The 23,297-nt window shown below is 40.5% G+C and overlaps 1 protein-coding gene across 1 annotated transcript; it reads right to left on the reverse strand.

The window, feature by feature from the left end:
• Positions 1 to 5,998: 5,998 nt before the first annotated feature.
• LOC145345303 (uncharacterized) lies at positions 5,999 to 21,479 on the reverse strand. Its single transcript, XM_080193119.1, has 6 exons — positions 21,338 to 21,479; positions 15,566 to 15,593; positions 15,348 to 15,400; positions 14,210 to 14,247; positions 10,989 to 11,114; positions 5,999 to 9,245 (listed from the first exon to the last, which is right to left on the reverse strand). The coding sequence occupies exons 1-6, from the start codon at positions 21,477 to 21,479 to the stop codon at positions 9,168 to 9,170; spliced, it is 465 nt and encodes a 154-aa protein (XP_080049245.1). The 3' UTR covers positions 5,999 to 9,167.
• Positions 21,480 to 23,297: the final 1,818 nt, after the last annotated feature.

Consider the following 23,297-nt stretch of genomic DNA (forward strand, 5'->3'; position numbering starts at 1 on the left):
AATGTTGTTTGAGTATTACAAGACTCATTCAGGAATTATGAAATAAATCCATATGAAATATAGTCACACTCAAATAATGCATATCAGGCATCTTTTGGAACAATGAAATTTCTTCTGATGCTTCCAACTGTAACACTTTGCGAGTTGGTAGGGATCTGCAGGGATCAATCTGAGAGCCTCGCCTCTCCCTTTTTCCAACTAAAAAGGTGGCAGCTAACGCTAACAGTTATTTCCCCTTGTCCCTCTTTAAATATCTGGAATTACCTCACACAATTCCTACAAACTGAGGGCTAGAAGCAGCCAACTGACCATACATTTCCGTTCCATTGTCCCTGTGTCTTCGTGTGCTTCCTTTAAACTCATTGATTCAATTCAGAAACCTATTCTACTATCTTGGAACATTGACTGCTAGGCGTTGGATACCAATGTTGCAAACTTGCTTGTGCATTTTGAAATCCACAGAAATGCATGTGCTTTTTTAAAGAGATAATGCTATATGATTTATTCTTTTGTTTTCAGGATTTCTTTTCAACATTTACATTTGTTGGACACACAATTTTAACCTTACATATGTAACTTCATAACAACACTGACATACAAGGTCATGCATCTCTCCTTACTTTAACTTATTTATCTACTTCCCCTGCTCTACCTGAGTAGCCCTTACCCACACAGGTGAATTCTTTGAAAAGATCGGGTACTGCCTTCCTATCCAGCTTGTGCCTAGGCTGTGCATTCACCTTCAGCTCCTCAGCTTCTCTCAAGATTTCCATCACTGTTTTACCTAATCCTACTGGTATGGCTTCTTTCTCCGCATGCATTTTCCTTGTGCCTTTTTTAAGCCACCAGCACTTTGACTTTTTGTGTCCCATTTTATCCCAGTGAAAACATTTGTGATCTTTCACCTTTTTTCCACTCTCTTGCGTGTCTGTCATCACAGGTCATAATCTATTTCCAGTGTGGTGTACCTTTTTTAGGTTGAAGGAGCTCCCTCTTTCATAATATCTATCCTCACTGAACAAAATTGATGTCGGGAGCTAGATTTCAACTTAAGCACTAAAGTGTATTCATCTGCCATCTCTGCAGCTCTTTTAGCTGTTTCAACTTTATGTTCCTCAATATGAGTTCTTATCACTTCTGGAAGTGAGTTTTTAAACTTGTCTAGCAAAATAATATCTCTAATAGCCTGGTGTATTTTTCTACCTTTAATGCTCTCACCCATTTATCAAAGTTGTTCTGCTTAATCCTTTCGAGGTCGATATATGTCTGAGCTGGTTCCTTCCTTATATTTCTGAACAATTGCCTACATCTAGTACCAATTCACAAGCACTCAAAGCAACCTTGCTTTGAGTGCTTCAAGTTTTCCTGACACCTCCTCTGACAATGCTGCAAACACTTTAGTTACCCTGTCTACAGTATTGCTCTGAAATAGCATTAGCAACACCTCCTCTGGCCATTTCATCTATGTAGCCAATTTCCCAAAGAAGATGAAAAAAGGCTTTTGTGTCCTTCTCATCGAATTTTGGTAATGTTTCGGCGTATTCACACTTATCCCTACTTGGAGGTTGGGTTGGGTAAGCTGAGTTTGCCCACTATCACTTCGACCTTGTACTCTTTCTTCTTTCATGTGAAGTATTTTTTCTTCATTTTCCAACTTCATTTTTTTCTAACTCAGACAAGCTTTCTTTTGCCATTTCTTCTGTTAGCGTTTTCTTTATTTCTCTTGCCCTTCCTTCTAACTGCAGTCCTTCAAATTCACTTTCTAACTCTAATTGTCTCTTTTGCAATTTCGTTTTTCACACTCCACTGCACTTGACTGTTTCTATGCTGGACCTAAATGTTTTGTTATCTCGTTAAATTTTCCGTTTTCCTTTTATCCTTGGTTTAACCCAATATTATTCTGTTCGCCAATTTTAAAAGTGTCATTGTTTCTGTCTTTCTGAACTTTCTAGGCATATTTGGGAAGCATCGTCAACTCCAGGACCTCTTTTGCAATGTTAAGAACTACTTGTCCACTTTTGATTAAACCAGTTACTTTTTTTTTGTCCGGTAACAGATCTACCACTTCTCACTGAAGGTGTACTTCAAATCCAGAACTGTTAAACTACAGGACTACAGGATCTAGGACTGTTGAAATTCAGCCACCATTCTGTTATGAAGGCAGAAGTTGAGTTCCCCTTTGAGGACTGCCACTCAGCCACCCAAAGAGAAGCACCTAACCTTCACAGCCTGTTGCAGTGTGTGTGAGGGGTAATATCTGCACTTCATCGACTTTTAGTGGTTAAATCAAAATAACTCTCTCTGTAAATGCAGCAAGTAACACTTTATTTTTCTAAGTCACAATGAACAGTTTAAGTGAACTATTAACAAATCAAATAAAGCACTATTCTAATGGAATGTTGTTTAGAAAATTACAATACCTGCTCATTATATAAGAAAAAAAGACTAGTTGTTACTATCGAATTTCAATCAGGTTTGTGTCTTCCAAATCTTCTGCCGTCTTTGTTGATTTCATCTGTCTTCACTATTGAGATTAGGCTTTCTTTTATGACATAAATGTGACTGTTATTCTGGCAGAGGCAGTTGCTGGTTGTCTCTCTCTTTACTAAGCTGTAGTCTGCGGCTGAGGCTGGCTGTAAGAAGTAGTTTCTTCAGAGGCAGTTCAGAGGCTTTATTTTATGGCATAAATGTGGCTGTTACCTTGGCAGAGGCAGTTGTTGACTGTTTCTCTGGAGTTGGGGGGTGGCTTTTATACTGCTGGTGACTTCTATGAATTAGGAATCTATACCAAAATCCCCACAACAGGATTGGTTCACAAGCTACTAAAATAGCAAATTCAAATCTGATGGGCTGCTGTTGTTCAAATGCCTAGTTTAGACTGATTGGTTAAAATTCAAAAACAATCTGTCACCTTTCCTCGCAATACAATGTTTCACTCTATGTCCTTTGTAGACTGCTGGTGCAACTGCATCTCTTTTAAATCTCTAAGCAAAGTAAAATAATAAATCTTTTTTTTAAAGAACATACAATTTTACAAACACTGACTTCACAGCAATTATATAGTGCACAAGTGTAAACCCTGGCTCTATTGACAGAATGCTCTGTATTCAGAGGTACACACTTACAGTCATAGGCCATAGAATTTAAACTGAAGTTTTTCTTCAACTGATGAGTTTGTTTTTTGTTTGTTTAAACTCGCCAAATTGATGGAAATTTCTCAAGGGATATGCAACTATATTGGAATAATAGAGCAGTCAGATACGTTTAGTAACTCGAAGAAGCACAGCAATGATTCGGTAAATTAACTAATCTTGTATTCGATCATTCCAAGTTATTGCCAAGATATGTTATACAAATATATCTTGACAATGTGAATAAACCATTTTCTGGTCGGCTCACTCCGTGAGAAGGCAACGTTTATTGAAACGAAATCTTATTCCTGACCATTTCTTTGTAAGCATTTCAGTTCTGTTCAATGAATTTCATCCTGTCCATGTTTTCATTTGCCTGTTTTGACATTTTTTTGTCAGAGTAATAGTTCTCGCTCATGTTTTATAAATCCCATTTTCAGGTTTTAAAACGTAATGTGAACAATTGCCCTTTGATATTGTTTCGAATTAGTTGTGGAACAGAAACACACATGCAGAGCTTCAGTAAAGTATACGGTTTTTTGCCATTAGAATTCTGATTATACAGATTGCAAAGATAGAAAATTGGTTTCTCTTAATCACGGTACCATAAGTCTGCACAACAAAATCCTTCCAGCTTTTGGATTGTAGCCATTAATTTTTATTCATACTCAGAAGTACACCCCTACTTCGCTTCAGTTTTCTAACCTTTGCTTTCTGCCCTTACAGGCAAGCATGCTAAAATCATAGGTTGACAAGCAATTATTTGAGCTCAAAAAAAGGAGGAAACAGCGGTAAAGTAAGGCACTAAACATCTGTTTTTAAAAAAATAGCATATCTGCTCTGCTTTGGCATGCTTTGCTTAAGGTGCAATACCCCGAATATTTTAGGTCTGCAATTAGACCCAGATGTGCTATTGGAAAAGTGTTGAAGTGGGTTACATATTTTTAGCGTGCTTATGGTATCTCTCTATTTATCAGAAGTTATCCCGAAATTTAGTGATAGAATTTGCAATGTCTTGAATGTTTTTCAGTGCAAACAGGCCATTTGTCCAGATAATAAATAGACTCGAATAACTTAATGCGTTGGATAATAATTAGAAATACACTTTGGAATAGTTCAGTCTTGAAGTTTTTTGTTGCAAGTGTGCATGCATGAACAAATTCAAACAGGCAATTGCATACAACCATCAGCAGGGAGCTCTCAAGTCCATTTCAAATCAAATGTTCCTGCGACATTATATATGGACGGTGGTTGTACCGAGCGACAGAGCGACGGGTGGAGAGACAGCGCCACCAGCGGTGGGAAGACAGCGTAACAGATGGAGAGGGGGGAAGAGGCAATTTAGTCTGTCGTGGCCGTGCAGACTCCGTGGGCCGAATGGCATCCTCCTCCACTGTAGGGATTATATGATTAACTACGATAACGTAGACTCACCCGTTAATCAATAAGTGAAGGAATCCAAAGACGCTTAAGACATTAAAGTTGCAACGCCATGATAATTGGTAGAGAATGTCATTTCTACCAATGGATTCCATAGGTACAGGCTAACAAATCATTTCCAAATCAAATCAGGTTCGGCAAAGCCATTCCAATAGAAAGAAGATACAGCCATGAATTCCCAGTGGTATAGGGGAGAAATGGAAAATGTTGATATTATAACAATGTTCAATGCAGTCTTGTCTCCCTTATTCTCAGCGCACTGTTGGCCTTAGGAAATGTTGACTGTCCAAAGAAGGACTACAAACACCTGCAATGGGCATTGAGAGGTGCAGAATCATACTCATATGTTTATCAATCTACAACCGAGTGGAAAATGTTAGAGTCGCACACCTTTACCAATCAAATCCCTCATGATGAATGTCAGAATCACACACTCACACACCTTTACTGATCAACCTCATAGTGCATAATTCCAGAATCACCCACACGCGCGCGCGCACACACACACACACACACACACACACACACACACATACCTTTGTCAATCTACGCTCTAGTGGAGAATATCAGAATCACATAGACACACTTTTGCCAAACTATCCCTTACTGAATGACACACAGATCTTTACCAATCTACCGGTTTTCATATGTTATCCCCATATGTAGATGCAGCAACACTTGTTGAGTCTTCTCATTATATTTTCACGTTGTTAAACAGAATCATTCACCCCGATTTGTACTGTCCTGTCTTTTGTGGTTTATTTTTACTTCTGTACAATATCCAGACATGGCCTCATGTGCGCCCCCATTCTTTTATCCCAATCACACCACACACCTCAGGAAGAAATGTCCGTGTCTATGCCTCTCCGGGTTCTAATCTCTGAAATCTCTGCACTAAACCTTTCTCCATCTATTCAGCTAATTACCTCCTTCATAGCGTTACTTCACGGCTACCTCTTTGTGGAAGATTCTGGGCAATTGTGCTGATACCGGTCTGCCAGGCCCTGGCCAGTTTTGCGTCAATAGCCACCGACTCAATTTCTTTGGGCTACAGACATCATTTAGATCAATTGTTGTAAATACAACATGCTGTTGCTGGTGTGAAATGTGTCCACAGAAGATAAGCAGAACACCTATTTGAAGACACTGATTTATTTAATTTAAAAATATACATTAGTTTAGGGAATGGCGACGGAGTAATGGCAACGAGACAAGGGAATCCCGGTATTAGTTCGGGAACCCAGGTTCGAAACCCAACACGGAAGATGGTGAAATTTGAATCCGGATTATAGACTTGGACCATGAAATGATTCTCGTTGAAACCGACTTGATTTACTAACACCGTTTAGGGAGGAAATGCACAAGAGCATTGAATTGTCAATGCTCCTCCACCCCTGCGCCCCCCCTCCCGCCCCTCATATGGCTGAATACGTCAGTCAGTTCAAGGGGTAACAAATTCCCAGCCCGTGACACCCGCACTGCTTGCATGTGTTAGGTACGAGTTTGTGTTAAATATCTGAGCTCGAGTTTTTACACGTTAGCACTTCTCTCTGAAGAAATTGATACAATATTGGTCAGGCGTTTATCTCTGTAGTGATGTTCCCAAATAGAAAGGTGGCGCGTTTTATCCACCACCGACAGTTGTATGGATAGAATTAACGCTTAGTTTCTACTCTGTACTTTATGCATGCTGGGCAGTCGATGTGCTCCCGTTGGAGAGAGATCATTTAAATAAATAGGTATACCGTGTCACCTTAAACCATCCGTATCATTATTTAGTCTAATCAAAATTGAGAGTCTTGCAACAATGTTGGCTAATCTGCATCGAACAGTGTAAACTCATTACACCACAAATTGCAGATAAGTAGGCAATTGGAAAATATTTTCTGCACAATTGGGGTGTATGTAAGCCAATCCAACAAGGAAGAAGTGACATAGTCACAGGTTCATGGAGTTTCACTGCACATAAATAAGCCCTTCGTCCCATCGTGTCTGTGCAGGCCATCAAGCAATTACATGTTCTAAGTCCATTTTCTCGCACTTTATCTATCTGTTCCAGTTTTCCTGGTCATCAATGCCTAATTACCATTTCCTCATTGAATATCAATCCAAAGTTTCAATTTCTATTGAAAAAAAAAACATTTTTATGACTATTCCTTCTCATTTATGGGATTCCGGTTTTGCCCACACCTAATTGCCTTTCAGAAGGTGGTCGTGAGCTGTATTGCTGAACCACTGCAATCCTTGTGGCACAGGTACCTGTACGGTGGATTTTCAGGCAGTTAGGAAGTTAGTGAGGGAGAAAGTTCAAGGATTTTATCTCAATTACAATGAAGTAACAGGGTGATGTGTCCTGACGACGAATTTGATAATTTCAGGAAGTGCTGTTCCCATGAGTCTTATTCCTTTGGCCTAATGGATGACCATGTTTAATGAGTTGGAAGGTGTCGCTTAAGGTGTTTGCTGAGTTCTCGCTATGCAATTTGTACATAATGGACAGTGCTGCCACTTTCCATCGATGGTGGAGGGATTGAATGTGTATCAAAAGGGTGCCTATCAAATTATTTGCTGTATCCTGGATTTGTCAAGCTTCTGAAGCCTTATTGAAGTTGCACTCACCCAGGCAAGTGGGGAGTTGTTATTTGTGGGAGCTTAAATGCAAATTGTTTGCTATGTTTCCTACATTACAAGACTGGATGCACTCAGGCTCTGAAATTCACAACAAAAAATGCAACATTCACATTTCTGCTTGTGAGAACATGCCTTCTGCAAATTTTCCGAAATTTTTGCTCTTAGTTGGTACAATATTTTGAAGCAACTATCACATAATACAAGAGGAAACTGCGTACAAAGTGGAAACTTTCCTTTCCAATGTATTGAATTACGTTCTTCCCGATAGACTTTACAAGGCAGGGTAGAAGTTAATGGTGCCGCTGGTGTTGAAATAATTTGAACAAGCTTCAGAACTCTTACAGATCATCAATGCATTCAGAGGTAAGTCAGGACGCTTTGAGCTTCCTAAATTACGTTACAATAATCTGATCTGCAGTAACAAAGTTAACTTTAGTACCATGGAACCCAAATGGAGAAGTTCGGTATGATATCGCAGCTGGATATCAACATTTTCGTTTCTCGGAAGGCGGAGGAACTCAGTAACATTATGATTCATTGTTCACCAGCTGCACTATATTTTTGGATATCCGATGTTCACATGTTGGCCTCCTTCTCCATTAAGTTCCTTATTTTTCAAAGGGAAGACGATGCAGTTGATCTTTGCCTTTTATCTACTGCCCTATTTATTAGTCCGCTGCTGCTCTACAGTAATGGTGTACAGTCCCTGAGAACACAATATTTACGATCGTCTTGTCTTCCAAACCACAATGAGAAGCAAACAAACCACCTTATCTATTGCAGCACATCTCACTCTGTATTGCAGTGCTGTGTCGCCCAATTTTCCATATTCCTATCATAGCCTGCACGGTGGCATACTGGTTAGCACTGCTGCCTCACAGCATCAGGGAGTCAGCTTTAATTCTGACCTTGAGTGACTGTGTGCAGTTTGCACATTCTCCCAGTGTCTGTGTGGGTTTCGTCCAGGTGATCTGCTTTATTGCCGCAGTCCAAAGATGTGCAGGTCAGGTTGATTGGCTATGCTCAATTGACATGAGGGGGGAGGGGTGAGGAAGGTGGTGGTGGTGGGGATGGGGGTGTGGTAGTTGGGGGGTTAGCAGGATAAATACGTGGAGTTGCGTCCTGGGTGGGATTGTTGCCAGACCCATGGCCCGAATGGCCTTCGTCTACAATTCCGCGATTCCATGATACTTCAAACACCAGCAATTTTAGAGTAACTGAATATCTTGAATCGTTCATGGAGACTAGAGAAAGTTTTGCCACTCGTCATGGTCCCACATTGCAGGATAGATTGCTAATACACAACGCTCCTGCTCTTGAGCCTATTGTGAGAAAGACACAGGGTATGAAATTGTCTTCCATTGGTCATGACTGCAACGCATCAGAGTTGACGCCAGAGCCCATATGTCAACCAATCATCACTCTCCTCTGGCACAGTACAAATTATTGTCATACCGTTACTATGGCTAATTTCTTGTGAGCAATCCTGATGAATGCAAGACATAAAACTTTCATAGGAGGCATATTTTTTTCGAGCAGTGCTCGTTTTCTGGATTACTAAATGATTCTTTATTGCAAGCAACAATTGTCGCCTCCATAGTTTATATTGCTCTTGTGACTGCTAGGTATACAATTAGGCAAATTCCCTTTCACAAATAATCGTTGCTCTAGCGAAGGGCATTTCCACATTCAAACTGCCGCTAGTGTTTTTTTTAAATAACTGAATAATTGCGGCCAGCTATCACAAAGCTCATTTGAAGGTTATTATAAAGAAACCTGCAAAGGGCAAATATACTTCGAAAACAAAATCTCCTATCTCATTAGCATGCATATTTAAAAGCTCTCAAACTGTAACTGCAAAAGCGTTGATGTCCTGGACGTGCCGATATTTGTATTCAGTCAAGGTTTTGACAGAATCTCCAGGATTTTTTGCTGATGGAAAAATGGCTCTGATAAATATCCTTTTTATTTCAATTTGTCAGCTGCCACGGAAGCATAGGTGACATCTCCATTGTCGTTATTTGATACCTCCAAACGGTTTTTCTGGGAATCAAATAACAAAACAACAATAGTGAATGACCTCCTTTCTTAAAACACAATCCTGGTTTTCATCTTTTAGCTTCACCCCCGTCCATCAGTCCATCCATTCAATTCTCTCTCTGTTGCTCTCTTCCTCCCTTCCATCCCCGTTTATACTTCTCCCTCTCCCATGTTCTCTATCTCCTCTGTACCCAGACAGTCTCTCACAGGTTCTCCCACTCTTTTACTGTTTCTCTTTCTGTCCGTCTCATATTCTCTCTGTTCCACGTTTTCTCATATCCCCCACCTCTCTGCAGCAAGATTTCTCTCACTCTCTCGCGTTCTCTTTCTGTCCCATATTTTCTTTCACCTCTCGTTCTGCCTCTATCTCTACATCACACTATTTTTATTCCCTCTCTATAAGCTCTGTCTGCAGATTTGATGGGCCAAAGGGCCTCCTTCTGCACTGTAAGGATTCTTAAATTCTGCTCTCTGCCTTTTTTTCCCCCCTACTTCCCCTCTCTAAACAACGTTCTCTCTTTTCCTCTCCCTCGGGTATTCCTCTCATTCTATCACCCACGTGCTGTCGCTCTCTTGGCGCAAACTTTATTCTCGTGTCTTTGTCGCCCCAGTATTGTTTCTCTCTCTTCTCTCCCCCGCCCCCTCCCCCCCACCCTGCTAGCACCATTACCCCCCTACCCCCTCGCTGTGTGGCTCCTTCTCTCAACCCCAATAGTTCAGCCGCCTTATATCTCAGTCAATCTTTCGTGTTGTTATCTCTCCTCTATTCCATTTCAGTCTTTCTACATGTGTCATACGTTCTCACACTCTCTCTCTCTCCCTCTCTCTCTTTCTTTCACTCGTTGATATAACCTGTTCTCCCTTTCTTCCCTGCTATTTCTCTGCCCCGTCCTCCTGTTCTCGTCCTCTCCCCCGCGTTTTGTGTGTCTCCATCTCCAATCCTTTCTACAAAATCGTCAGTTTTGATCGTTCTCACTCTCATGTTGATACCCTTTCCTCTCTCTATTTAATACAATCACTCAATCACTGAAACTATCTTTTTTTCTCTCTCGCTCGATCCGACATGCAGTCAAATCGCCTCACCCAATGTTTCTCTATCTCTTCTCTCATTTTCTCTCACTCCCTATTTCTCCATGTCCAATCTCTCTCTCGTTTTCTTCCCTATGCTCTATTTCCGGCATGCCCTTCCACATTATTTTCTATGCACGCTCTCTCTGCTTCTCACACATTGTCCATTTCTCTCTCTCGTTTCTCTAAACAGTATTCTCATGCTCACTGTTTCAATCTGTCTCTCTTTCTCTCTTGCTTCCATATGCTCACTTTCTACCTCTCCCCACATCAACCCACCCCACATCATCTCTCTGGCGTGCACTCACTTTCTTTTTCTTTGCCTCTCTCTTCTTTTTCTCTCGCTGACTTATACTCCCTCTTTCTCTCTATTGCCACTTCCCCAGTTCTCTCTCGCTGACATATTGTCTCTTGCGTTCATATTCTATCCTCCAGTTGTTTTTATCTTGATATATACTTATATCTTTCATTTATTTTTATATCTCGAATCCTTTGTGGTAGCGAATGATAACTTTCTCTTGAGTTTGATTGTTGTCAATCCAGACAAGTTCTGGCTTTGTTACAAATTCTGCTTTCTTTCAGCCATCCGGCTTTTTTTTTTGTGCAGTAGAATCCAAACACACTGGGTAAATAACGTATTTGCAACCGCCCGATCAACAGAGATATCCGTTTTCCTACCTTTCCTGGTATTTTGCTGCCGGGAAAAGTGTCACAAGTCTCTCCTTTCCGAGGAAGAGCTTCCAGATTCAAAGATGCATAGGTTACATCCTGACTGTTGTTCTCTGGTGCTTCAGAACTGAGTCGCTACAATGGATAACACAGGGGAAAATAAGTCATCAACACAAAGGCCTAATATTAGACACAGGTCAAACATCAGCTCTTGAACGCTAGTCTTTCATTAAAGCTGTATAAAACGAACCAGCGTGTTGTTTAAAAGAGATTTACATGTTGATGGTGTTTTGGAAACAATACGAAAGAATAATGAAAACAAAGATACCGTTTTGCAACTTACGGTTTAAATTAAGAGTTTTTCAACACACTTCCGGGGGGAAACATTAAGACCTTAGAAAATGGTACAGCGGTTTTTTACTTGCATGCGACTGGGAACTAGGTCATCTTGTTTGGGAAGTGGAGGGTGGAACTAATGTGCTTTCGCTGCAAATAGAAGTGGGGGCATAGTGGTATTGTCACTGGCCCATAATGCAGAGGCCGAGAGCAATGCAGTGGGGATCAGTGTTCAAGACTTAACACGGCAGATGGTGGGATTAAAACTCAATTAATAAATTTGGGGTTGGGCAAAGTTTCACTGATCTCCTTTAGGGAAGGAAGTCTGCCGTTCTCGTCTGGTCGACATATGACTCCGGCCCCACAGAATATGGTTCACTCGCACAAGTCTTCTGAACTGGAATTATAAATAACCCTGCTCAGGGGAAATTGTGTTGATTTCTTTTCGAATGCAGAACTCGCAGTACGATGGACAAGGACTTACCATGGAGAAGAAAAAAAGTTAAAAGCAAAAGAAAGAAAATACGGGGAAAAGTTGCCAGCAATACAGAAACATATGTAAAGATAGGCAAGGATAGAATAATGTTTGAAAAAAAATCAATTATATGATAGACTTCTGCGGCACCACAGACATTGCAGTTAAGACACGAGACGGGATATTAACGTTATATCAAAACATTTAAAAAAATGGATGGTCAAAGGGAATATAATGTCGACCATCATCATGAACGAGCAGTCTCACTAGCACATTGTTTATGTTTAAGAATGAGCACAGAGTCAGAGAGTCATATATGTTTACAGCATGGAAACAGTCTCCACGGCCCAACTTGTCTATGCCGCTTTTTTAACCACTAAGCTAGTCCGAACTGCCCTCATTTGGTCCATATCCGTGCATACTCATCTTAACCATTTAACTCACTAAATATTTTTTAAAAGACTAAATTGCACCTGCCTCTACTACTACATCTGACACTCGTCACCCATTATGTGAAAACGTGCCCCTTTGTATGCCAGTCTCTCAGCGTAAACCGATGCCCTCTAGCCTCAGACTCCCTACATTTTGGAAAACATGTTGACAATCTAGATGATCTATAATTCTCATTTTGTATAGACCTCTATAAGGACATCCCTAAGCCTCTTACGCTCCAGTGTGAAAAAAAAAGTCCCAGTCTATCCAGCCTCTACTAATAACTGAAAACATAGCATCCTGTAGCATTCTTGTAAATCTTCTCTGCACCCTGTCAAGCTCAATAATATACTTTCTATAATAGGGTGACCAAAAGTAAATGTAGACAACATCAACTACACTGCCCCCATCTACCCATTTGGTTATCCATTCAAAAAAAAACAACAATCAAATTCGTGAGACATGAGTTTCCACTCACAAAACCATGCTGAATGTCCCTAATCAGTCCTTTCCTCATTTAATCCCTGAGGTCCTGTCTCTCAGAGTAACTTACCCATTACACACGTGAGGCTAACTGCCTGTAATTCTCAGCCTTTTCCTTGCATCTCTTCTTAAAAAAAAAATTGCCAATCTCCAATCTTCAGACACTTCATTTCTGGCTGCCAATGATTCAAATATCTCTGCTAGCGGACCCATATTTTCCTCCCTGGCCTCCCACAATTTCCTTGGATACAGCTCATCATGTCCTGGGGATTTATCTACCTTGATCTTAACACGTCCAGAACCTCCTTCTCTGTAATGCGTACGTTCCTCAAGGCATCACAGTTTATTTCTCCAAGTTTCCTAACATGCATGCCTTTTTCAACAGTAAATACTGATGAGAAATATTCGATTAGAATCTCACCCATCTCTTGTGGATCCACATATAGGTGATCTTGCTGACACTTAAGAGGTCCTGCTCCCCCCCTAGTTACTTTTTAGCCCCTGATGAATTTGTAGATGCTCATTGGATTCTTCTTTGCCTTATCTGCCCAAGAAATTTTATGTCCAATATATGCCCAGTATTTCTACAACCTCTATATTCTTCAAGGGATCCATCTAATCCCAGCTACCTATGTATGTCATAGGCCTCCTTCTTCTTCTTGACGAGGGCCTCAATAAACAGATTTCCCTACTTCTGCTAGCCTTCCCGTTCATTCTAAAGGGAATGCGTTAATATCATTCCATGAAATTGCGTTTGGTAAATTTACGGAAGCCCTACCAACACAATTTGAATGTGTTACTAGCTGGGCCCAATCGGCAGGATCTTGTCATGAACTGGTTATGGGCCTTTGTTTTTAATTTTCATTTCAATTAGACCTCATTTCTATTCAAAATCCTTGCTTGCGGAACGAAATGCATACATTCATATGGGGCTTGAACAAACACAACTATACTTCACTATACAGTCAGAAAAATGAAACAATTTTCAACATCTGCCTTGCACTAAGGAAACACACTCCTGCAGCAAATTATAACTGAAAATGCAACGTTGCACAATAAATGCCAAATTGGACCAAAAATGATTCCATGCATTTCTCAAGAGCCCCAAATATTACTAAATCAATGAGTCAAACAAAGTCAATGTAACTCCAAATTTATTTTTCAGTTCCTCTTTAACTTTCCCACAATGTTTACTCTTTCACCACGGTCTTCTGTTGGCTCTGTTTTCTCTCTATCTTCCTGATCATCTTTTCTGCATGTATCTCTCTGGTTAGCTTGATTAGCCATGTTAAATTGCCCAAAGTGTCCCGGGATATGTATGTGAGAGGGATTAGCGGGGTTGTGAGGATAGGGCTTAGGGTGGGATCTTTGTCGGTGGAGATTCAATGGGTTGAATGGCCTCCTTCTGCACTGTAGAGTTTTAGACATAAAAACACACTTGACGCTACTGTTTATTTCTCCAAAGATGGCTTTAACTTATTGACATATTCAATTTAATTCTTACATTTTCCTCTGGATTGGATGGAGTAATCGGGTCATAATCTGAAAAAAAGAAAGACAGATGCAGTTTGTTTCAATCTGCCCATTTGCCACGGAACATAAATGGTCTCACATGCACTTTGCCCACTGGTAACAAATGTCCCTAAAGATTGTTTATACATAACAAGCACGGTATGAATTCCAGTTCCAATTCAAACATTTGATGTGCAGGACATCAAGGAAACCTATTCTTCAAACATTGAAACCTCTTAACTCTCTTCCCCCAGCACTACCCTTCCGCCCACCGCTTCCCACCTCTTGTCCCCCTCCAATCCGGTGGGTGGGCATTGGTGCTAGTAATGGCCAACATAGGGTTGGCATGCTGAGCCCCGCAGGTCCAAGGGAGCATTACCAGCTCGCCAGAAAAGAGGGAAATTATGCAATCCACGACGGACGTAATGGGTCACTGTCCGCCCTTCCCCGACCCTCAATCACACGCACACACTTATGTATACACACACACACACACTCACACACACACCCACAATACAGGTTGATCCCTCCGCCCTGCGCTCTCAAGCACGCCCACACGGCCCCTCAACGTCCTGTTATTTGTTAGTGGGTTCGAAGAGGCTTCTTTGGCCGGCGGCTTTCCCGGAAGAGGTCAATTGCTTCTTGTAAGTTGGCAAGTCCTATCTGACTCAACGTGCTAGCGGAAAACTCTCTGCTTTGCGGGCTGGCATGGGCACTTAGCATGAGCACGGGTGCAATCCACCCAGATTAGGCTGGGATTAACCGCTCTTGCCCACCCGTTCCCGCTGCAGCAAATGAAGTTCTGGCTGATCGACAAATTTTCTTTTCTCGCCAGCAGTGGCAGTGGGGCGTGCTTGACATGAATATTTCAGACAGTTTTAATTAAAATATTATTCCGACATTTGTAACCTGTTGTAAGAATCCCCTACCAATGCATGTCATGCCTTTAATAGAAATAAAGGTTGGATATGCGGATGAAGACTTTTAGATAGATCCGGTGTATACAGCATATGCTCGCTCAACTAGATAAATACTAATTACGTTCATTTTGCATGAGAATACTGGAACTAATCATTAAAATCATTAAGACGACAGGGCGGACAGAATACAAAAAACAATATTGTACTTACACAGAGGATCGACAGTTTCATCATTTAGATTTGGACTTCCGGACATTTCACACCTTCAAAATAATAAAAACGTCATCATTTTATTCAGAACTTTGCCCTGAAGAATATGTAATGCAATGCCCGCACCACAGGAAATGTTCAACTTTGCTTAACTGGTTAACATTGTATGGTGTACTTTGTTAACTACTAACAATGCGAACAAAACACAATCTCGTTACCTGTCAATATTTTGTCTTTTTGCTTTCCCTGAAAAAAAACAAATAAAGTAAATAATCTTATGAAGCTTCCTAAATTATCATATGTTCCAATGTTAAATTTAGTATGAATTAAATATATTGATATGTTTCCTATATTGCAACAATTCCACTTTGAAGAATTCGGAGATGTTACTAATGTGACAGCATAGTGGCACAGTTAGGCACTGTTGCCTAACAACGTCACAGACCTGGGTTCAATTCCGGCATTTGGTTATTGTGTGGAGTTTGCACAGTTACTTCGTGTTCGCGCGGGTTTCCTCCAGGTTCTCTGGTTTCCACCCACACCTTAAAGAATAGTGGATTGGCCATGCTAAATTGCCCTTATTGCCAGGGGGTTAAGTAGCATAAATACACTGAGTAATGGGAATAGGCACGGGTGATTTTTTTTTGTCTGTATAATTTCAATTGGCCTTTTGGCCTCTTTCTGCACTGTAGAGATTTAGTGAATAGGGATTCTGTGGTGTAAACCATTATGAAAGCATTCTATTATACGCTTCACCCAGCGTAAAATAAGAGTTTGATAACAATAAATGCTCCACTTGCATATGTAACTACAACACAGGGTGAAAATATTAGTAATAATAATAATAAATCTTGCCCGCTGCAAATAATCCAGATTTTACTCTCTCAGTTCTAATTGTCTCTTCCTACCCCTCCTCCGAATACTCTGCCACCCTTTTTCTCATGTGTGCCTCATTTCACATCTTCACTAACTGGCTTATCCTGTTTGGCGAACTTGTCTCGAAGTGAACTCTGACAGAATGTGCTGTATGTTTAAAAGATCGTTGACAAAAAAGGAGGGCTCTAATGGACAGGTTTTAATGAGAGGTTTAAAGGGTAGGAGCCACATGCTTAGATGTTGAGATCATGGTATTTGTCACTGAAGCTTAATCAACAGTTACTATTCCGCACAATGCGTGCGGAACCGGCATGTGAATCATACATAACTGTTACAAGGATTGCGCAATTCTGTGCATTTCGAGAATGTAAAGCTGCAAAAATATCTATTTGAGGAATAATTGGTAAAACACGCACAGTGATGACGGAGGGAAGAATTATCTGCAGAAATGGAGGAAATGCTTGTGTTCTCCCTCTCAAGAAGAAGTGTCACATTCTACTGCTAATTTTGACCCCATTCTTCCCTGTACAGAAAGAAATATACAAGAATTTGAAACGGAGGAGAAATGCAAAGGTGTAGCCAGTGCAGATGGCAATGTTTTAACGTACACACAGCCAAAGCGAGTGCAGAAACAGAAAATTAAGATTTTTTTTTTACATGAGGTGTGAATGGCAGGAGCGTGGCATAATGGTTCCTTATGTTATCAAGATGAAAACCTAACTGAACTTGAATGCAAAAGTACATATCAATTGCTAAAGGTCAAGTCGCCAAAGTGCCAGATGGCCATTGACTGTTTTGTTCTTTGAGGGGACTAGTTGGTGATGTAAACCGAGGATCACCACACCTCAGTCAAGGGACAAGGTTGAGAAACCGGGCCTTCATGAATAAGCCAATCACTATTCAATCACTACCCAATTGACAGTGGAGATATTGATCACAATTTCTCGTGGGAACAATTGTTCGGGGTAGCAGTTGGAGCAAATACCAACAGACACATGAACATCTTCTTCCGCACGCCCGTCAGACATTTGAGTGGACCTACAACATATTAAACTGATTATTCTCCACACCCAAACGATGACTGTAAGAGTATTCCCATTCCTTTCAATCCCTCTATGTGCTGTATGAACGGTGTGTTTATTTCTTTATAGCGTACAAGGTACAATCTGCGGCTTCAACTCTAATTTCTACGTTTTTTAAATTCATTTTTGCGACGTGGAGTCGCTGACTAGGCTTCCATTATTTCCCATCCCAAATTACTCTTGACCTGAATGGCTTTCTCAGCCATTTCGGGAGGAATTTAATCGGTTCGCGAACAAAACTTCTTTTTTCACTTGACTCTTAGATAATTTTCCGACATCCAAAATCCTCCAAAGAAAGTCCTTCAAATGTTAAAAAAAAATGATTTCAAATATTTGTTGTAAAACATTAGACGTTATCACAGACCTAACTATTCACCCTCGCATTCGTTAATCGCACCACTGCTTTTGATTCAGTAAACGATGGAGAAAAACAATAAAACAACTTTCGAGTGCCTACTCTGTCAGGCACCTTGTTATTCTGATATGCTGAAGTCAAAATACTTTCCCCTTTTCTGAACGTCAGATAATATACAGATAATACACAGCTTTTCATTCTAGGACAAGTTTTAGTCACAGGGACCAATACAGGGAACTGTAAATGTATTGTAGCAAATATAGATATGCATTTGCTTAAATATGGAGACAGATGCCATAAACAATATCCCATGTGCTATTTCGTTAAAAAGAAAATCAAATCATGCCATGTCCGTTCCAAACTGCAAGCTCGACTTTTATTGAGATTTCCTTTCTTCCTCGTCCAGGGGAAACCTCCTTGAGCATCAAAATTTTCACAATTCGTGCTTTTTTTAAGGAAAAATAACTATTTCTGTTCTTCCAACGAATGCGAATAGCAGCAACACTTTGTCAAATTGTTCATCATCCACATTCCCCTCCTGTTCATTTCACCTGCCTCTAATTAATTACAACATTAGTGAGACATCCTCTGAAGATGCACGCCCACGTAGCTTTATTCATTCACCAAAACTACCTGCATTACCTCTGCCTCTTCGGCCAAGTAATTAACATGATTGTAAGGTACCGAGACCGCCCACCCTCTCCCCTCCTCCCAGCCCCCCTCCTCCACATTCTCTCCCTGAAGAGATTCATACCTCACAGGTCTTGATACAAGCGAGAACACGGAAAATGTCTTTTGGGTCATAGTTTTACAATTCATCTTGGTTAGCAGGATCCAATGCATGTTCTTAAACCATTCCCAATGTAATGGCCGGAACTTTATCCGCCCGCCCTCCTGGGGCGAGAAAGACTCACAGAAGGCAGTCTCCATTTGCCTTGGGAGGAATCTCCCACGGGCGGGCGTACAGGTAGCCAAATCTGCCTAATTCATTTGTCACCTTTTGGAATTTACTTACTATTCAAAAGTGTTTCCGAATGCTAGTGCATTCACTTGCAGTAGCTTCGATGTAGCTAACGGTCAATGAAAAGTACAATGACTGCAACCTTCCTATGATTCCAAGTTGCTACAAAATGCAAATCATAGTTTTTTTTTAATTATATGTTCATGGTTGTCAACCATTTTGCTGTGGTTCTTGAGTAACATTTATGCCAGACGAGGTAAGGATGGCAGATTTCCTCCTATAAAGTACTTTAGTGAAACAGACTATTTTTTTTCATTATGAAACATTTACTTCCAGATTTTTCATCAATTCAACATTTATCATCTGCCATGGTGGAATTCGAATCCAGGTTCACAAAGCATTACCGTGATATCTCTGGATTACTATTTTGGTGCTAAAACCCTACGCCACTGCCTCCCATATTCTTTTGGTTAGAAGAGAACCACTTGCAGCATAAGAAATCATGTGTGCCCAAAGAACACAATTATGTTATGTTGTGAGCTGGACTGTATAAATTACACTGGTTGTTATTATAGCCATCATCACACTCCATACTTTTACAGCTAATTCTTCAAAATTGGTAATCCGAACTATTAATGAACCATCTATTCTCCTGTGAGAATAAACTGCTCTGTGCCTATCGTAAGCTTGCCCTAAATACAAGAGGAATATTTAACAATCGTTTCTCAGCAATATTCAAGTTAAGCATTGCCATATCTATGAGTGCTACATCTATCAGTTCCCCTTTGTTTACCGTCCACATTGCATCCTCGATTAGGTTTGGTATATTTTTCATATGCGAATTGAATTTGTAAAACCGTGGTAAAAATGACAGATCATACAATGTGAAGAGAGGAAATTAGAAGGAAGTTGAACTCAATTTGATATTTTTGGGCTAGTGTCGGCAGCAGCAAATTATCTAAAGTCAAAGTGGGTTTCAATCAGAATTTGTGCAAATTCTGCATCTCCCAAAATCAAAAACACAATCCGAGGATCCACGTAGTGTCTACAGTGTTTGTTGGAATTGAGAGGTGTTGAAGATTGTCTTTCCTCCTCGATATTCGGTAATGATTTAGCTCTGGGTGACAAAGATATAGTGGACGAGGAATTTGGATGGCGGGAAGGGAAAATCTTCCGGAGAGATCAGGACAGTGACAGCCCTATATTTTGGAAAAAAAAATCTGGGTTATGCTGAGACAGCAGTCAAGAAGATTGGAAAACAAGGAAGGAAGACCTTCTGGAGAGATCAATACAGTGACAGTTCTATGCTTGTTCTGTTCATTTTCTGTAGAGATGTTAGGATCTGGAACATGTAGCAGGAAAAAAAAAAGAGATTTGGTGTTTGTGCTGTGCTATCCAAAGGTTTGTGCAATCAAACGTGACACCACAATGACAGAATATTTTGATGGCAACATTAGGATTTTTCATGGGAGTCCAGAACCTTGTCACTTCTGATTGAGATAGACTAAAGAGAAGGGGCTAGGGAAGTTAATAGGGCTGAAGTCAAGCGCATTCTTGACATGGAAAGTTCACGGCAATATGATAGGCCAGAAGAAAGAGTCCGATCTTGGGAAATTGTGCAGACAGGTAGGTGGAGAGTGAGGGAGTTGAGCGAGTGGCCCTGATCAGAACAAATGCAATGATGCAGAGGCATTGTTCAAGGTCAGGGAACAGATGTCACATGGCACCGGGATAATAACTGGAATGTTGAGATTTGTAGACATATGGACTCAGTCAAAAAGAAGCAAAATCATTATGAAGATAATTCTTATTACGAACGTGTCATGGAGTCATGGTGTCGTACAACAAAATTTTAAAAAAGGCGTTTTGGCGCATTGAGTCTGTTTCGAAAATAACTACCAGTAAACGTGCGCTAATCCAATCTTCCAGCAATTATCCCATTTCCTTGAAGATCACGATGTTTCATGTAATCATACAACTATATTTTAAAGGTTGTAATGGTCCCAACTTCCACTAAATTTCCAGGCAGTGCATCCCAGATTCCCACCATCCTCTGAGTGGAAGGGTTTTTTTTTAATTCTCAAATCGCCTCTGAATCTCCAGCCCTTTATTTTAAATCTATGCCTCCTGGAGTTTGAGCCATCAACGAAAGGGAGCAATTGTTCCCTATTCCTGATATCCAAAACCCTCACAATGTTATAGATCCCAACTCTGCCCATCCTCAGCCTTCACGACTCTAAAGACAACAATCTAAACAGATCTAAAATCGCCTTATAGCTCAAATAATCTATCACAGGCATCATCCTGGTTAATCCCCTCTGTACCTTCTCTGGTGCAATCACATCATTCCAACAGTGAGGTGACCAGAACTGCACACAGTAGTCCAGGTGTTTTCTAACCACACGACTGATAATAGCAAATGTCCCATGTGCTCTGTTACCTATCGAACACACCTGCTCTGCCGCCTTCAGAGATCTGAGAATAACTAGTCCAACTCCCCAAGACTGAGTAAGGTGCTTCTGCATTATGTCTAATCATCTGACGCGGGATTATTGGGATTCAATGCGGCAAGACAAAAATGTTCCACATGTTTTCGCCATTAACTGTCGTTAATCATAATGCTGCATTGAAATTCACGATTGCTCGTAGTTTCGTGCCAACCCTGTAGCTATTTTAATACAATATCGCACATTGTTTATGTTTGAGGGATACTTACTTCTCTTTACGAGCAAGAAGCAAACAGTCGCGATAACCAGTGCAAGTGTTAACACAGCTGCACTTCCCAGGGCTGCAAGTAGAATAAACTTCCTTTGGACCCCTGTACGGTGATTCAAAATTGAACATTTGTAAGACTCCATACAGATTTATGAAATAAATTCATAGACACATAGAGATTGAAAGCAGGAGTAAGCCTTTTCAAACAACAAGCCTTCTCCATCATTCATTTTGATCACGGCTGATCATCAAATTCAATATTCTGATCCCACCTTCCCTCCACATCTCTTGATCACTTTAGATCTAAGAGCCATGTCTAGTTCATTGATGAAATGACACAACGTTTTGGCCTCAGCCAATTTCTGTCGTAGTGAAATCTACAAATTCACCACGCTCTGGGTGAAGAAAATCTTCCTCACCTCAGTCCTTATTCTGAAGCTATGGCCTCTAGTTCTTGACTCCCCCAAAACAGCAAAATATATGTTTTTTTTTGCATCTGTCCCGCATTATCCTGTTAGATTTGTATCAGAATATATGAGCTCCCCTTGCCAATGAATATAATCCTGACCGATTTTATACCTCTTCATATGACAGTTCTCTCCTCCCAGAAACCAGCTCAGCAAACCTTTGTTGTGCTCTCTATAGCAAGATCATCCTTCTTCAGATATGGTTATCAAAACCTGCAGGCAATTCGACGTAACATTGGCTTCAGATGTGTTTCCACGCTATTTGTGAGTTGAAGGCCATCTGAACAACAACGTTTCGTACATCCTGTCAGGAACTATTGGACCATTTCTCCAATAAACTATTCAAACTATGAACAGGCAAATTTCTCGACAAGAGGGCAATTCTTTCTCCATTAATTCAAAACCCTCCCACGATAATTAACGTCGTTGTGGGAATGATGAAAATGGACAAAATTCAGGACTAGTTAATTGCGAACACAACATTTGCAAATGTTACAGACAGACAACCGAATTCAAACTTGTTCTTTTCCCACTAATTTTACGGCTTCCATAACAAATACCAATGCATAGAATAAGGGTATCAAGTACAATTTATTTCATTTTTTGTGCTGGAAAGTATCAAAGTAACCAGAAGATATGGAGTTCAGAAATGAGATGCAAAGAAGTTGAAATGATCTCAATTTTGGGCTCAATCGTAACGTCGAAATTTCGGGTATTGAAGCATTGATAATAATGGATACTCCAAAGATGTGCTGGGTAAGGGTGATTGGCCATACAAAATTCTCCCTTAGATTCCCAAAATGTCAAGTTATGAGAAGTAGTGTGGTAAATATATGGGGTTACGTGGAAAACGACTGGCTGAGATGCTCTGACAGAGTTAGTACAGACTCGATGGACAATTGGGCTCGTTTTGCATTGTGGGATTCTATGTGGGCTCCCTGTTGTCGTCACAAAATAGGACACTTATTATTACCATTTTGTCAACAAATGTTGTGTTAATCATCATTCGTTGGGAGTAGAAGCCGACTAAGTTGCATAGTAAACTGAAATGGAGAGCTTAAGTAGCTGTGACAAAAACAATTAAGTTAAATTGCCTGGTGAAATTAGTCAACAACAATTGAATTCATTTTATGACTGGCCACAATGCTCGCTGCGATAGAGCAGAGAAGATTAAACTGGCATCTTCAATCAGCCAAACTTCTTGAGCATTTTCAAACCATTTAGTATGAATTAGCCAGAGTTCGGAAGAGGAAAAAACAATGGCCTATCAGGCAAGAACCAGTGGCCAAACACAATTGTTAAAAATAAAGCGAAGTGTCGAACCTGCAAGGAAAATATTGAACCTCCGGAGGTTCAGATCAGAAATCACAAAGTATGTTATGAAGCCCATCTAGACTCCACCAGTTTTTCTCTACTTTGCCATTCGTGTTGAGATTAGATGTTTCATTTCAGGTATGATTCTATTGGCACACTAGGAAGTTTTTATCAAACAAA

The sequence above is a fragment of the Carcharhinus amblyrhynchos genome, chromosome 7 (assembly GCF_965287045.1).
Source record: "Carcharhinus amblyrhynchos chromosome 7, sCarAmb.v2.hapA, whole genome shotgun sequence".
Classification (NCBI taxonomy): Eukaryota; Metazoa; Chordata; class Chondrichthyes; order Carcharhiniformes; family Carcharhinidae; genus Carcharhinus; species Carcharhinus amblyrhynchos.